This window comes from Echeneis naucrates, chromosome 9 (assembly GCF_900963305.1).
Source record: "Echeneis naucrates chromosome 9, fEcheNa1.1, whole genome shotgun sequence".
Lineage (NCBI taxonomy): Eukaryota > Metazoa > Chordata > Actinopteri > Carangiformes > Echeneidae > Echeneis > Echeneis naucrates.
Genome location: NC_042519.1, coordinates 14807147 through 14824589, shown reverse-complemented (window position 1 = coordinate 14824589; position 17443 = coordinate 14807147). Strand labels below are relative to the sequence as shown.

Here is a 17443-nt window from a genome sequence, read left to right as displayed (position 1 = left end):
ACCCAACGATAGCTAAAGGTAAATTGAATTGAAAATGACTGCAGAATAATAACAGCCACTTCAGGGGAGCAAACTCATCAAGAGCGAAAAAGGTGAGAACCAACCAACCCCTCTGGCATGTTCATGCAGGTCTGCCTGTACACATATCTGTGAATTTATACCATATAGATGGTGTTGCCTGTCAGATGCTGTTTTTGGAGGTAACCCACAGAGGTCCTGGGCTGTTGCAGAACTCTGCTTTTCTGTTGTTCTACAGTACATCAAAAATGCACATTCAACAAAATCCTGCCAAGGCAGCTCCACAGTTGGGCCTCACTGGCTGCTGATAGCAATCAGGTTGATCTAACCACCAACAGGTATATGGACAGCTGCCTGAAGCATCTAAGAGTTTCACTGCAGAAGTTAAGGTTTTTGGAAAATCTCAAGAATATTAGGATAAGCCAATCCGAGTAGGGTGGGTCGATTCCTTTGTCAACAGGGAAAAGGTGATGTGACAGAGATGCTTGCAGATTACTGGGATAAAACATAAAGGATAAAAAAGCTTGAGATGGTTGCTCTTACAAATTTGCTTTTTTAAGAAACAAAAAAAAAGAAAATCCAAAATAGTATGTTGAGAATTCAGATGACAAAATGTCACAATGCTTTGTGAAATCTGTTTGGTTTTATTTCTAGATAGTTGTTTGTGGGTGGCAGCATAATAGCTGTAGTTCCATTCTGTTAAACCGGGGGCTGATGGTTGATGCAGTGTAGCTGGCTGCACACTTCGACTAACAGCCCAATTCAGCCATTACAAATTCAATGTTTTCAAAAGGAAACTGTCATAACAATGAAAAAAACAAAACAAAACAAAAAACAACTGCCTTACCACCAAATCAGGATCTTGCATGAGGCTCAGAATGACCTCATAGAGTAAAGGTCGAAGGTCAGATTTGAACTTGACGGAGATCCACTGTCCTATTAGCCAGATGACTCTTCTGCGAATCAATTTGTACCTGGGGGAGAGAAGGAGAGGAAAGGAGAGGAGAGGAAAGAAAAAGAAAAGGTGAGGAACGGAGAGGGGAGGAGCGGAGAGGGGGGGAGGGGGAGGAAAGAAGAGTAGAGAGGAGGAGAAGGGAGGAGAGGAGAGGAGAGGTTAGGGGAGGGGAGAAGGGGAGGGGAGGGGGAGGAAAGAGGAGGAGAGAGGAGGAGAAGGGAGGAGAAGAAAGGAAAGGAGAGGGAAGGAAAAAAATGAGGAGCGGAGAGGAGATGAGAGGTTAGGGGAGGGGAGGAGGGGAGGGGAGGAGAGGGGGAGGAAAGAGGAGGAGAAGGGAGGAGAGGAAAGGAAAGGAGCGGAGAGGGAATGGAGAGGAGAGGGAAGGAAAAGCGTCAGTTTGTGGTTCTACAAAAATACTTCACTGCTTTCTTCCATCAAATCAATAATTGGAAAATGAACCAGCAGGCTCTCTAATCTTATCTCCACAGTGTACCCACAGTGCTTTTGGATCCAGTAGGAATAACTGTGCCAGCTATTCAAATGATGAAATCTTTGCTGTCATTATTTATGACTCATTTTGAAATGTCTTTTATCTGTGACTTACGTGGACCAAAGACCAATAGAATTTGTGCTGAGGAGAAGCCCATATTCCTGTCCCTCTGCCATGCATGCCCATGGACGGTGTCTAATTTAGCCTATACTCTGGTTCTGCACATTTCAGTGTGCATGTGTATGTATCCAGAAAAGGGGGCGTGCTATCTCTGCCTCTGCTGGAAACCATGGCAGAGTGATTCTTTACACACAACACTGGTTGAAAAACACAACTGGATAGACAAAATGAGATAAAAGACCACTTGGTAGAGAAAGGATTCATTAAAAATCATTATGTGTTTGGTTGACCGAATCCCTGCGAGCTAAAGACAAAAACCTTCAGGGACACTGATGCCAGTGTTTAAAAACCAGATAAGGGAAAACTAGGATGATGAAAAAAAAATCTGGTGCCTTGAAGTTGGTGATTTGAATTATAATGGGTTGCATTTCATGCCCCAAATGTGACGCACTGAATGTTTGGAGCTGCTGGTTTTCTCAAAAAGTGTATTGAGCAGTTTTTTGTTTGTTTGTTTGTTTGTTTTTTTTACCCACAACAGAAGTTGACAGCCTTGATATAATGGTGTAGAGGAAATAATGAAGGGATGGAGAAACGAGAGGGAAAAGGATATGGGTATAACACTCCTGTTGGCTTCATGTCAAATATCCTCAGGGAGCCACAGAACAGAGTCTGGGCCACTAGCCAGAAGACACTAAACAACACTATGACTCAGGACTAAAACTCAAACAATAGTGCAAGTACATGGGTGTGTATGTTGGTGTGTGTAAATAGGGAGTTACTTGTAAGAATTATAAGCTTCTTCTTCATTACTAGCTAAATGTCACTTGAACTTGATTTCTTATCTTGGGGGAAAAAAAAAAAAGGCACAAAACTGGACTTGACCAGCAGAGCACCAAAGGACAATAAACAGGAATACAATACGATAAAAAAAAAAAAAAAAAAAAACACACACACACATACACACACAACCAAACCAATCAAAGTTTTTGCACATTCCTATGGAAGCAGAGACATTCTGCAGTGAAAGAGCAGGTACAGCAATCCCAACGGGCAACAGGCGTGCTAACGCTAACCCTGGACTGTTCAATAATCAAGCTCCAGACAACAGCTTGTCAACTTAACTTTCACACAGAAGAGTAAATAATTCAATTACTGGTTATTATTTGATGGGACATTAACACTCAAGACAAGGCAAATCTGGGATACTGCTGTTTTTCTGCCTATGACAACATAGTGAGACTTTTTTTTTTTTTAAGTTAAAGACATAACTATTGGCAAATACTTTTCAAACGTAAGTCTAACAAAATACATCCTAACAATTGTAACCATTATTTCTGACAATAGAATCCATATACTGGTTATTTTTCAGTTGGTACTCTGAACACTGCAGGGGTGGGGTAGGATATTATGACTTAACGTTATGCCTGGGCAACAAGCTATTTATATAAAGCACTGCAATGTTTAATCATTGTGGATTTTGCTTTGGTTCAAAAATCAGATGAAATGTATTCACGCTTGGAATCTGTTTCCTGATTATTGGCAAAACCAGCTGAAAGACGGTGTGAGACAACGGGAGCCAAGAGAAGTATAAGAGAAGTGAGAAGTTTCACTAAACCTGGTGTGAAAGGTTTTGCAGACCTAAAATGGGTAATGTTTACGATCAGGAAACACATGAATAGGCCATTAACCAAAGATGGGTGAAAAGCCCACTATGGTGTTTCTTTTGTGCCACACAGTAATCCCTCACTATATCGCAGTTCACCTTTGGTGGTCTCAGTGCATCGCGGATTTTTTTTTAAATATTCAATGTAAATTAATATTGCGGTTCCATCGGTACATCACGGGTTTCTGCGGCCGAACGAAATTTGGCTTAGTCTTCCCAAATAATGTTGTACATGCCACACGATTGGCCCACTGGAGACACGACCAATGAGAGCATGCTGTCCAGTATCCTGGGCGCTGATTGGCTTAGTGACCACAGCCTCGCTTTCATCATCCCACACCGCTCAGTTTGTTTCCTACGCACATGTCCGCTACATCGCCCAGCATCTTTATTTGTGCTTAGGTATGTAGAAAATGTTTCTAAGAGTATGTGGAGGCTTTATAAAAGCTTTAATATATAATAATATTTAAAAAATATACCTTACAATACCCTGATGAATCACTTTGGCCAATCCTGTTTCTAATTCGCAGATTTTCACCTCCCACGGTGGATTCTGGAATGTGACATCTGCGATAGTCGAGGGATTACTGTATTCCCATCTCTAGGACAACATCTAGCCATAGTGGTCATTTTAAGCAACACGAGACAGAGTAAACAGAGGACAGGATCGTTTTATAGCATCCACTGGTAACCCAAGAGAGAGACTGAACATTCCAAATAAAAGGCAATGCCAAAATGAGTGTTGAGTGTTTCCAGAGTCTCACAGTGGAACGATGGAGCACATGCTGTGTCTCCATCTGAAAGGTGATGGAAACAGTTGCTTCTATTAAAACCCAGACTTCACTGTGTGTGACACTACTGGTGTGTCTCCAAGCGTAGGTCACATGTTCATTCTGTGTCTGTAACAGCATGTGTGTTTGAAGATGGCATATTGCCATCGCACGCAGACATGAGAGGAAAAGACTGAGTCAAAGTCAAAATATTAGCATTTCCCACTAAGTACACATTTAAGTGCATATACATGTTTATGTACTCATAAAAACGCAACAACCAGCTCTGTTTTTGTTTTGTTTGTTTCCCCTAATGGCATTTTAGCTTCAGAAGTTCAGCCACAAGTCTGTCACATGCACATTAGTTTTGCTGACAGCTTATTGTCAGATTGCTCCTTTTTAGATGTTTTCTACGACAAACGGACAAACATTCACAGGGTTAAAATTCAATTTTGGGATTTCTCTTTGCGACATCTATCACAATTCAAAAACTGTAGAAACTGAAGATATTACCAAATGTATAATGCCCACTTACTCACAGAAAGCCATTTGTTCTAAAAATCAAAGCAGATTTCCATTCATCGTGCTGATATTTGTGTTAGCAAGAAACTTCAAGCTTTACAGGAATATTTTTAAATCTTTGAAGTTCTGACATCTGAGATGCAAGAAAACTTCGACTGACCTTTGATTTGACACAAAATCTGTGCAATCTGCTACATGATACTGAAACTGTCCTTTCAAGAAGTACTTACATATGGCACTATTTTTCAAGTGCACTTGACTCATCACCTGCTTAATAAAGTACCTTGGTCTATCTCTGGCGTCTCACAGGTTTTCTGAAAAAGAGTTCTGTATGGGGACGGATGGCCAGCAGGCACAGCAGATGATAGCTTTCCTTTATTTCCCCCCAATCAGCAGGGAGGTATGGATCCATGATGATAATGATGATAATGATCCATTAGATGTATTGGTTCTATATAATACCATATCTATATCTATAATATATCTATATTATATATCTATATAATATCTAAGAATATCAAAAGAAATCAAATCTAAATCTAAATTATACCCATCCATAACAAAACATCACCACAACTGACACAGATAAATCTTATGCTGTGAGGCAACCAGGTAGCTGAAAATCCTCCCAGTGTGAGCAGGTGGTTGCAGACTTTATCTGACTTTGTCAAGGACAAGCTTTATGCAGCCGCTCAAATGACACAGATTTCTTCATCAAAAGCTTCACGTTTACCTTTTTTTTTTCCCCCGCCCCACTTGGCTGGCATATTATTGCCAATATCTAGCATTTCATTGTTCTCTGCAATGCGGATGGTGGTCTACAGTAAGTAAGCTAAATGAAACGGGTAATGCCCAGAGGGCCGAGGAACAGAGGCAGCACGGCATAAACTGGGAATGCTCTGGTAACTACAACAAATGTGCGCCAAGTGCGACAAGTGTGTCAACCAGAAAATCTGCTTTGGATGTGGCTTCTGGCGGATGCCAATACATGTATTGTCAGTCTGCTTCTCCAGAGACGCTGCCAAGCTTGGGAAATATTTCAGCATTACTTATTTCACAGCATTGCAAAAAATAAACGAGACCAGAGCATTATTTTTACCAAGGAGAAATACACACCTTTAAAGCAGTGCTGACAGGGCTAGAATGAAAACATGCAGTGGAGTCTAAAAGTTTGAAAACAAATTTGAAAAAGCCTAGACTTGGTTTACTCATGGAAAAAAATCTGCCTTAAAAAAAAACAAACAAACAAAAAAAAAAAAACCACCACCACATTTTTACCCACAGGGTAACAAGATTTAAGTTAATTTCCATCATGTTTACACTGTAAAACAAATGCTGCTATAAAAACACTGCTACTGAATATCCATTTGTTTCCTTACTTATAGTAAAGATGTGTCAGTATGCTAAAGCTTTGGCAATGGAGAACAGCAATACTGCAACTATAATACAAATAATACCAGCAAAGCAATCCGCATTTCCCCAGGAACAAGAAAATGTTGCTCATACGAAGTAAACAGACTGGTCAAATAATCCTTGGGTTAAATTCAACTCAATCCTCCCAACACGGGCTTTCTCACACACTTCCATTGGGGAAAAAACCCCAAAACAAAACGAAAATGAAAATACAGTATTTTTTTAACACAGAGCAGCAGAGCGAATATCGATCTATGCATATGTTTATACAATATTGTTTATTTTAAAACCTACTGCTAGTCTGCATGATCTGAAGGATCAAATGTGGCTGACCCACATACCCACTATAGATTTTCTTCTCTCTGCATTAAAGGTGTCTTGCAATCATGTTGGAGACATTGGGGTAATGGGCAAAAAACTTTTCAAAAAATACTGGAAGCACTATAAAGTTCAAAACTTCATAAAGGGCCTCATTAAATTTATCAAAAAATTTATCCAAAAAGAAGCACTTTGTTGCTCTTGAGATGTCCTGGAGTTGCCTTCCCAACATCCTGATTTAAAAATCACAGAAAGTCTTTGGTAGGATTTTTAAAAAGTATTGTGTCAAAGAAACCAACAAATCTCAATGAGCTACAAGATTGTGTACAAGAAAAACAGACAGATTCCAGAAGAGAGATGTTGAGAGTTTGTCAGCTCTTACTGGTGGGTTATCAAGGCAAAAGGATGCTCTGCCAAGTGCTGATGTTGGGGGTTGAATAATGGCCAGTATGGACATTTGCCAAGAGAACTAGAAAAAGACATTCCTCTCACTGAAGGAGATCAGAAAACATGCCCCTGATTTACTTTCCATGCTGAATCTACGGCCTCGACAAAAGACAGGGGTAACGTCTGAAATCTGATTTAGCAGCTCAGATCAGAGAACTTTACGGGAGTTGAAAAGTTAATGTTGCCCTTGGTTTTACAAAGCATAAAATATAGTGCAATGTGTGCAAGGCTGGGAGATTTATCACAATAACATGTTTCATCCAGAACATTAATTTCCATAGGTACTTTGAATAAGGTGTATAAATATATATAAATGTATACATTTATGTATGCATAAATTCAAATTAATGTCCCTGCCATTAAAACCTGCATTAACAGCTATTACATAACCACTGCGAATCAACTCTATGGTCATTTCTTACACTGTAAAGAAAACATGTTTTCTGTAATGCTGTCCACTCAATGAGTCATACAGAGCAGTAATTTGCAAATTGTTAAGAAAGCAACAATTGTAAAATAAGGTTACACAAACCCGAATTTGAGTGTCAAGTTTTCATGTTCTCCTACTGGTGTTTTTTGTTTTGACCTACTCTGTAATTCCCGTTGCCCATTAGCAGTAAAATATCATGGCAAAAGGAAATGCTCAGAAAAAGATTTCAGAAGTGCATCACTGTTGACAAAAATACCTGTGATGGCTGACTTGCAGCTCTCCAAGAAGCTGATTCTTGAACCACTGGTCAAAGTCCACATTGTCAAACAGTTCATAGGCCGCCAGTCCCACTGCATTATATACTGCAGATGAAAGAAGTAGAATCAAGAAAATATTAGAATACAGAATATTATATCCCTAAAAAGTGCATTTCAAAAAATGCTCAAGTTATGATAGAATTTGCATCACACCAGTATGCTCTTCTAGAATTTTATCTTATCAATCAAACTACACTGAATCAATGGTTTTATATCAATGTTTAAAAATGTATAGTTTTTTATCTGAGTTCTGAACCAAAAACTGAAACCAGTTTGGGTTTTTTTGTCATATTTACATTAGTCCATAAAGGTGGGGACTGCTCCGCCTGCACCTGTGAGGTTTACAGATTACAGATGAAGTGTGCATATATTACTGTTTCCCTTCATTGCATCTAAAATTAGCATTTTGGGCAGTGCTGGTGGTTGAGTGGCTAAAGCACATGCCATATAATCACAGTTTCCCAGGTTCGATTTCTACACTGCAGGTCAGTCCCCTCTCTCACGTCCTGTTTCTGGTCAATCTCTCCTTCAACTTCCAACTGAAATAAAGCCAGAAAAAGCCCCACGCAAAAAGGGCCCTGTGATCTAAATTATCCATGTCTCTGAAAAGCATTTATGTGTCTCACTTTCGAGCTTTCTTCTGTATATTATTGTACTCTTGTATTATGTGTTTCCTATATTTCTGCATTTTGACTGAACTGTCTTTGGCTTTGTAAAGCGCTTTGAGATATGAGTTTGTGAAAGGTGCTGAATAAATAAACTCTCTTTACTGACAAAGAGACATTAATGCCGTTGCCAGTGCAACAATAAAATTACAAATGTGGCACAGAGACATGGGCTACAGAAAGTGTTGACGACCCTAAGTTGGGTTTGTGGTTCTGTAGCACTGTCTCTTACATATGCCTAAAGCCTTTCAAGTACACAGGATAAGCCTATATACCTGTTAAAGTCTTTAGCTCATTGGTTACATGGATGGCTTTGGGGTAGGGACTCATAAGCATCTGTCCGTCCTTCAATAGCAGTATAATGAAGGCCTTTGTTATTCATTTAGGAATTATTTATAACTTGGAAGGAAAAAAGAGAAAAGAAGCCCATGCAGTTAATAAGCCCCCCTTTAACCTCTTCAACCAGATTCAGCTGCGCTACAAATTATCTGCCATTTCTGCTGCTTCCACAGCACAGCTTGATCATTCACTGACGTGTGCCATTTTATTCACACTGTCAGCACACTGCTGGGATCTCTACAGGCACCCAGCTTTAACAGAAGCCCTCTTAGCAGGATATCCCTACAGTTAGTGATTTAGTTGTGTGGGTCATAAAACCAGAGTGTGGGCTGGACATGTCAGGGAGGTAGACAGAAAGAAAAGAAAACAGCGGGTGAAATGAAGTATCTAAGAGCAGATTAGGCCACAGAGCAGTATATAATGGATCACATCAGAAAATGAGTTTATAGGAGTGACTAACAATTCTCATACAATGATCCAGATTTCATTTTTTGAAAGGATGATTGTACACACTGTAGCTCCCTTTGTTTGATTGTATGTCTTAATTTACACTGTTCACCTTCTCCATCGCTTTGCATTGTTTCTGAATGGAGCAATAGTTTCAGTAGCAAAGACAACCTGCCAACTTCACTGATGGCAATATAAAAAGGTACCTTCAGCAAAAATCAGGCTCAGTTGAGTCCAGATGTGACATTTAAACAGAGAGAGTAGGTGAAGCCTCTGACTCACCTGCATCCTTCATGAGCAGCTGAACAGGGTCTTCCACATTTGTCGGCCCTGCAAAGAGGCATGCACTTAGACAGGGTGACATTTCAGTGACAAAGTGGACTTAAGTTTAAAGCTAAGATCAGACAAAATGTTCAATTTCCAATGATCACAGCAGGATTTAATGTGAGTGAATTCTCACACAGATCAAGAAGCCTCAGATCTACTATATCAGTCATTTTACTGTTGACATTTAACAGTCCCCCCCCCCACCCCCCCCACTAGTCCTTTTTCTGTGCTGATATCTCACACAAGTCTCCCTTCAACCATAGAATCAACCAATCTGACATTTTCTTTACTCCAGCAGAACCCATTATCAATCTAGCCTGGGAGACAGGCTGGAAGAAGACTCCATATTCTGTCCATTTGAGCAAAGACGCTGCTAATTCAGCAGCAGAACGAGAGCTACACACCACTATCACCTAGAGGCCAGTGTGTGTGTGTGTTTGTGTTTGTGCGCATATACGAATGACTGCCAAGACAGGGCTGTCGTGATAGTGGCGGGTGTCACCAGGGAACTTATAGGTGCTGTCGAGCATACAGATTGCATGTTACAGATACTACGACAACTGAAGGCCACACGAACTAACCCGTATGCTTTGCTGTTTTATAGAATATTAAATATGCATTAGCTACTCTGAATCACATTTCATGATAGAAGTAGGTCTGAGAACTGAGGCACCCTTTGTGTTACAAGCAATATATATAGTTCAATGTGTGCAAGGCAGGGAGATTCATCGGTATAGTGTGTTTCATCCAGAACATTCATTTCCACAAGTCCTTTGCATAAGGTGTATAAATGTACTCAAAAATATTAAACGCTACATTAAAAATGTGTTTCTATTTGTCAGTATAATCCAACTGCATAAAATTTGCAAAGACCATAACATTTAGTTGAAATAGCTCAAGAAAAAAACTATTGTTTATGAAAAACATTATCGCTATAGACCCATAACTTAAACAAACCTGGAGCAACTGACTTTTCCTTACAATAAAACAATCATAGACGTTTTGCTAAAAAGGACACAGACTGCACTTTTGGCAAACAATATTTGAATTAACATTTTACTGACCCTGGAGATTCTGAACCATATCCAGTAACACCGGTGTCAGGGTCTGGCTGTAGTTGTGGAAGATATCCAGGAACAATACTTCTGTGCAAGGCTGAATAGAGGAATAGAGCAGAGGAAACAAAAAGAAAAGCATTTAGTTGGCAGGATATATGGTGCATACATGCTGCCAGTGTATAAGTGTATATAATCTCCAACATGGCCTAAATGTACATGCTGTGTGCTTTCATAGAAGTGACATGTCTTATCTGTGACATATCACAACACATATGACCATTCTGCCTTGCTAAGAAATGATTGGAAGCCAATCCCGCTTAATAAGTTCAGGATACAAAGAACCTTTATTCAGATGGGAAGATATGGGCAGATGGTAATAGTGATATGACAACACCATCTACAATCAGCCATTAGAAGTGGTGACCAAGGAAGACACAGACAGTGACATATGACCACTGAACCATCACAACCATGACATTGTGTTTGTGTTTTATGTTGCTAAGTTATGTATCAAAAAAAGAAAGAAAAAGACAAAGAAAAAGACTATAGTCTGAACGAATCAAAAAGCAAAAATTGCATCTAAAATAACAGGAAAAACTCTGTGGTTTTGACTGAAAATTATACATTTTCTCTTATAGGTTTTAATACCACTTTCCCCCTGCTGCGTTGTGCTGTTAAAAAAATAAATAAATAAAAGAACTTTTACAACAGGACCTTGAGGTCCAAAGAAAGAGTGCTTCAGTGTACTTCAAAGCAAAAGCGGGGGGGAAGTTCGTCATCTGAGGTGATGAAAGTAAGTAGAAAGGGCTCTATGCAGAGCACGGAGGAACGAGAAATGAGGCTTAGACTGAAGAAACATAAGACAGTAGATAAGAAATGATGTCATGACTCAGAAAACACAACTGAAGATAAGCCTCTAACTAGACACAGGCACAGAGGCGAGCTGTAAAGCCCCAGGGACCGCTTACTGTTTTATGATGCTGTAGTGATACAATCTGTTCAGAGCCACCACATGAAAAGCAGCTTTGAAATTTTGAAAATGCAGAACACACTAAAAGCATATTTGTGACAATTAATATTACAGTAATTAGACTGAAATTAAATCATCTTCCGATATTGTTGTCTGATCTAAATTTTTATGATTTCAGGATTGCCATTTCCTTTTTTTTCTTCCTTAAAAAGTGTAGAATTTAGTTCTTTGGTGTTGCCAGGAAAGTCTCAAGGCAAGTTTAGTTTCTTTTGAGTGGCTGTCTTCAAGCGCCTGGTGTCTGTGTTTCTTGGATGTATTATTAACGTGTGTACAACCATCATCACTGGGCAACAATGAATTATGAACATGGACATGGGGGACTTCCTTCCGAAATCAGATGGTTGTGTGTGGTTGCGTGTGTGTGGTTGCGTGTGTGTGTTAACCATTGTGCCTTTACCTACCCGCAGACTGTATTTCCAAGAGTCACCACCCGTTTCTTCAACAGCTGGAAAAAGATGAAAAATTGTTTTCTGATAGGTAACACAAGTATATTTTTACAAACCTGTCTGTCATTCTGTGTCAGTTTAACACTGAACTACCACACTCAGCCATTGAGCTCACTGCTTTATCAAGTTTTGTGAGCAGCACTGGCTGCTCTCAACACTTCTCTTCTGTTGTTGGAACATGTTTCTCTTCAGATGTGTAAAAATCACGATTTAGGAAAGCTCAACACTTAACCCCACTATATGAACACAACCATATAATTAAAAAGAAGTTATTTTTAACTTCATGCTGATTTCCAGAGTTGTAAAACTGATTAACTCTCAACTGTTGTGGACAGTGCCAGAGGAGATGCCCATTAACTCGGCCAGTCTGCAAGTCTAGATAAGCCCAAATATGTGGATTCAGCCTGTTTATCTGGGGATGTGCTATTACCAAAGCTCTCAGGGTCCTCCTCCCACATTGTCAGCTCTTCCTCTGTGAGCAGGAAGTAGTGTGAGACGAGCCGGCGTCCAATCTCTGTCAGTGTGGGGTGTGTGAAGAATGCTGTCTTGATCTTGTGAGCCTCCAGACTCTCTGGTTTACTGTCTAAGGGATGGAGGAGTAACAGTGTAAGAAAAGAGGGTAAAAAAAAAACTAAGAGTAGCTTGCATGCTCATACAGCTTACTTTAAGAATGAAAAATCAAGAAAAATTTAAGCAATCCTCAATGGTTTATGGTCTAACACTAATTTTAAAATGGTATATCTCACTGGAGTTGGCAGTGGGCAAACATCTGAGTTCTCCCACTTGTCATCATCCTCAGTGTAGACATTTAAAGACGCTTTAAGTTAGGGGTTTGAGGTTAATATTGAATTGGCAAAACGCAAACAAGAAAATGCACTATACTTCCTAAACCAAACCAATATCCATCCCAACAGATTGCTAGGCTTTTCGACTTGGCCTGTTGCCCCTTGATATCCATGTTACTAAAACAACCGCAAGGATGTTTTTCTAGTATTCCCAGGGACACATAGGTCTTCCTGTCTGTATGTATGACTGGCAGCACGAGCTTAATAAATAAATCAGACAACTGGCCTGAGCTAAGCTGAGTCACTCAGGTCTAAATAACCTTGTTACTGAAAATATGTTGTTTTTCAGGAAATAGGAAAAAAATAAAATCTATGTTGGGCTGAGAACATTCAGATATTCAAATGAAATTAACTATTAACAGAAGAACCGCCATTTGTTGTCAACAGACATTGCTGAGGAGAAAGATCTTCAGTGAGACACACCAAAGGTCGTATGAGCCGGCAGAACAAAGCCCCAGTGCTGTACTCCACACTTAATGAAGCACTAGAGGCCTCTGACAGCTTGAAATAAACATGAACCATGGCGAGGTAAAGCGACACTGATGATATTACAGTGCTCTGCTTTTCAAAACCATGTTAGTGATTGGCTTTGAAGAGCTAGTGCCGTTTTTTTAGTCTCTGAATTATACAACTAAAATTCTGATTTATTCATCAGGCTTTAACTACAACTTTCTCCTCATCCACCGCTACGATAATTGCATTCTAATGTCTTTTTTGTCTACTGTGATCGCTTCATTCATGCTCTTTATTCTCCTCCCATCCTGACCCCCTCTTTCCCAATGTGCTTGCACCTTACCATCAATGTTCTTGGCAGGTTTGTAGGCATCGTTCTTTACAATCATCTTGATGAGGTTCATGCACTGAACAATGAAGCGCTCAAAGGTCACTCCCTCCCCTGCAGGTGTGAACACATAGCTGACGGCAAACTCCAAGGAGCGCTGGATTAGGGGTATGAACGCACAGGGGTGGTACTCCAGGAAGTCTAACAGCTACATGAAAGAGAGGATGGAAAATTACACAGAAGGGCAAACATAATGAAGGAAAAAGAAACAAGTGGCTCTGTCCTTGATCCAAAGTGTACAACAAATTCATTATTATCAGAGTGATGTTTGACATTTAATATTTTATATCACTATCAACTCACAACTTTAGTGTATAGTATGATTGTCTTCTCCAGCTTTTCTCTGCATGTACTATCTGGGCCAACCTGCCGACCTGAGACACAAATCAACCACACAGCATCATTAGTGAGCAGCAATAGATTTAACAACATGCTGAGACATTTATCATACACTTGCAAAGAAGATTCATATTTATTTCATTTAAATCAAAGTAATTGAGTTGGGCATTTATGCGATATAACAGGCTGTGAATGTAATGAGGTGATAAATTGCTCTAACCTTCATAAACAAAAATCTTTAACACTTAATTTGTATCTTTAATGGAAGAAAATAAAAAAAATGTTTCTAAAAGTGGGTCCTGATTAAGCATAGTTGTGTGTTTTTTTATGACCAACACCATCAAAATGAGCAACGTATTTTCACAGAAGTCATAATTTGGTTTTTTGCTTTCTTGACAAGGCTGATTTTTCCATGTACCTTTAGAAAGAGTCAGACAGTTATTCCCAAAAAGCCCTACAAGCTAGCACCAACTTATCTCCTGGCCCAGGCTTCATAAATAACAGAGAGCTATGTCTGGGCGACCCATCTGGACAATAAAGAGATCATTTAAATTCCAAAATTTAAAACTATGCTTTTACAAGTAATAAAAAAAAAATCTCAGTAGTTTTATAAAGACATTACACATTAACGGAACAGTGTTTGTCTTACCATTTATTAAAAAAAAATAAATAAATAAAAAAAATCATAATTTATCAAGCCTGATTTGTCTGAAGATTAATGTGCCAACTACATTTAAAGGTGAATGCTGACAGAGTGACAAATCAGCTGCATGTGTTGTATATATATATTCATAAAAATATAAAGTTCACAATGACAGCGGCTGTAATGACTTTATACAAGTCCAAAATTAATTCCCAGGAAAGCTCACACTATACACTGAAACTCATGCCTGGTCTACTTTCTTAAATGAGAGTCATGTTCAGCTCTTGAAGATGCAGAAGTCAATGGAAATAGTAGGAAAATTATGGGAAGAAGCAGAGAGAGAAGAAGACCATTCTCAAAAATTAACAAGTAAAAACTGATTTATTTAATTTAACAAGCTTAATGGTGTTTTCCCCAATAACAAACTATTTATTCTTTGAAGGTCAAATGCCCATCCTGGCTTGCTACCTTGCAAGAGTCTAATAGGCTCGTTATAGGCCTAGGTGTATATGATGGAGTGTTGTAATAAAATTATTAAAAAATGATCATGAGTGTTAGTTTTTGGAGTGACGGGGAGGGGCAATGGATGAGCAAAGAAGAACAGACTGGTGAAACAATGCCTTATAAATTTAAAATTGTAGTTGAATACCAGATTTAAATAACAATACAACCCTACTTTTGATAAAGAGCCTCCAGAGTTTTCAGTAGTTTTTTTCCCCCCATTGTCCTATCTTTGATAATTACATCCACTCAAACATCCGAATGATAAAAATTATTAAATGCACAGGCTCATTGGATTTTTCATTGTTTTAAATAATGCACCTTATCTTCACAGTTCCTTGGATGGGTTGAAATATAAAAAAAGAAAAAATAGTGCTCAGTTTAGCTCCTGAGTCTACCTCCTGTAGCTATTTAGTATCATGAATTACAAGCACTAAGGGGGGCTATAAACGCCACTCAGTTTCCACTCAACATGATGTAGCTATTACATTCAAGTTTCTGCCATTTCTTTATATTAAGAAAACATTTCGTTCTCATTACAAGTATAGAGGCACATGGGATCCATATTCGAAAAACAAACAGTCCTGTAAAGAGCTTATTAAAAACACCAAGAAATTGCCTCTTTAGCTTTCAAGTTTTGAGTTTGTTATTTTAACTAAAAAAATAAAAAAAACAGGAACAGTTGAAATTGTTCCTTTGGGGCCAGAGAATAACACTGGAAAAAGTCGTGGTGGTTATTTACATGGGCAATTCCTGCTAAAGCAATATACTGGGCTGGGTTCATTTTCACCTCCAGCATAAACCAATGCAATATTAGCAAGGGAGACAAAGACTGTTTAATTCAGGGTCAGGAAGGCAAAATTATTTTTTACCTTTATTGCTTCCATTTCATTTTCATACCTGCCAATGTAGGATGAGGTCATCATTACCATGTCTTTAACCTGCTCTCTAAAATTATAACAATTCTCATTCCTTAATAATAGTGCGATTAGCATAAGGTCTTCTGTTTCCTGAACAAAATCCTTAATCAAAAAAAGGCCCCTTTACATTAACATTGGCTGAACTTTTAGTTTGATGCCTGCATTGTCATTAGAACTAATGAGTATCAAAGGATTATTTATTTTTTTTTTTTTTGGTGGTGTCAGCATTACATCAGCCTGTGGTGACGTTTGTTGTTAAAGGGAGAATCAGGACAGAGAAAGAGACAAGTACTCACAGCACTCCAAGAACTGTTTTAACCTTTCAAACACTGCATTCAGGAAACCCTAAAAGGAAGAGACGAAGAGAGGGTGAGAAACTTATCTCCATGACATTTCTGCAGTTGAATCACTCATATTGCTTCATCAGTGTTGCCCAGAAGCAGATATGTGAAAAAGACAGTAACTTTAGGCTCTGTGTGTTTTGTATGTTTGTTCCAGTAATGTAAAGAAATATGCTAGCTACGTAAGCTACAGAATATTCCTGTAGCCTGATGTTGCTGTTGCTTCGTATTGGAAATGAGATGATGGATGGAAATGCAATCTGTTTCGTGCTGCATTAATCTTCAGCCATGAGGTCAAAAGTGGCCTCATTCATCAAACATCCAGCCAGCAGGTCCAAGCCAGAAAGAATAGCTCGTGACACAGTTAGTGGAGAAAGAGATGGTCAGAGGAGTAGGTGGTTGAACGATGTAAAGAATTCACTTATATTAATCTAATGGTGAGAAGTTTGGGGGGAAAAGGGAGGCAGCTTAACAAATATAAAATGTCTAAAGAGAGCACACAGGAAATTAGAAAGGCCTCATGCAAATGTCTTCTGCGGAATCAGTCAGAGAAAAAAAAAACGGACGCATATTGCAGCTGGGGTGAAGTTGCAAGGTGAAAACTTAATGATTAAGATGTAAATAACAAGACAAAAATGCAAATAGGCTGATGGGAATTGAAGGTATGTCTGAGGGAGTGAAAATTTGTTTGTTGTTGAGTTGTTGTGTTAAGCAGCATCGTCACTTGGTGAATGTTTAAGCTATATTTTGGTCACATATACAGATCAGCCATGGCAACATGGCAACCACTGGAAAACAATCCCACTGCGTGCACCTTTAATTTTCTAGAGATTTATTTTAGAGCTATACAATATTGCTTCTCATCTCCTGAAATGTAAAAATACCAAATACTGAATACACACGCATGCATTTGGAGAACAAAATGAATCAAGTGAGCTTTGTTTCAATCTACTGCCTGTCAATGTGCTGTCTGTTTTGCAGTCAGCAAAGGAAGATAAGCAGTCATTCAAACACAAGTGTCTTAATATTCATCACTGGCAGCCTGGGTGAAATGTCCTTCACTTTCCAAGTGAATGTTGTCGTTCCAAATCACAATTTCTGCTGTAGTAATTAGAGAATAAAGCTCTTCTGTCCAGAATGTGAATAACAAAAAATAAACTATCAGCCTGTGCGTGAGGAAACATTTAATAAGCACTCCTTGTTCTCAAGTAAACATTAAAGAGAATTAAACTAAGCAA

General features: G+C 38.9%; 1 protein-coding gene across 1 annotated transcript in view; it reads right to left on the bottom strand.

Moving 5' to 3' along the window:
• Nucleotides 1-17443, bottom strand: part of ipo11 (importin 11) — a 91912-nt gene that overhangs the window by 57122 nt on the left and 17347 nt on the right. The window contains exons 8-16 of the mRNA XM_029510332.1: nucleotides 16161-16209; nucleotides 13765-13835; nucleotides 13417-13609; nucleotides 12206-12358; nucleotides 11731-11774; nucleotides 10306-10396; nucleotides 9197-9244; nucleotides 7403-7508; nucleotides 866-992 (exon numbers count right to left, since the gene is read on the bottom strand). Of these exons, the coding sequence (XP_029366192.1) occupies nucleotides 866-992; nucleotides 7403-7508; nucleotides 9197-9244; nucleotides 10306-10396; nucleotides 11731-11774; nucleotides 12206-12358; nucleotides 13417-13609; nucleotides 13765-13835; nucleotides 16161-16209 (882 nt within the window). The remainder of the gene's footprint in view (nucleotides 1-865; nucleotides 993-7402; nucleotides 7509-9196; nucleotides 9245-10305; nucleotides 10397-11730; nucleotides 11775-12205; nucleotides 12359-13416; nucleotides 13610-13764; nucleotides 13836-16160; nucleotides 16210-17443) is intronic.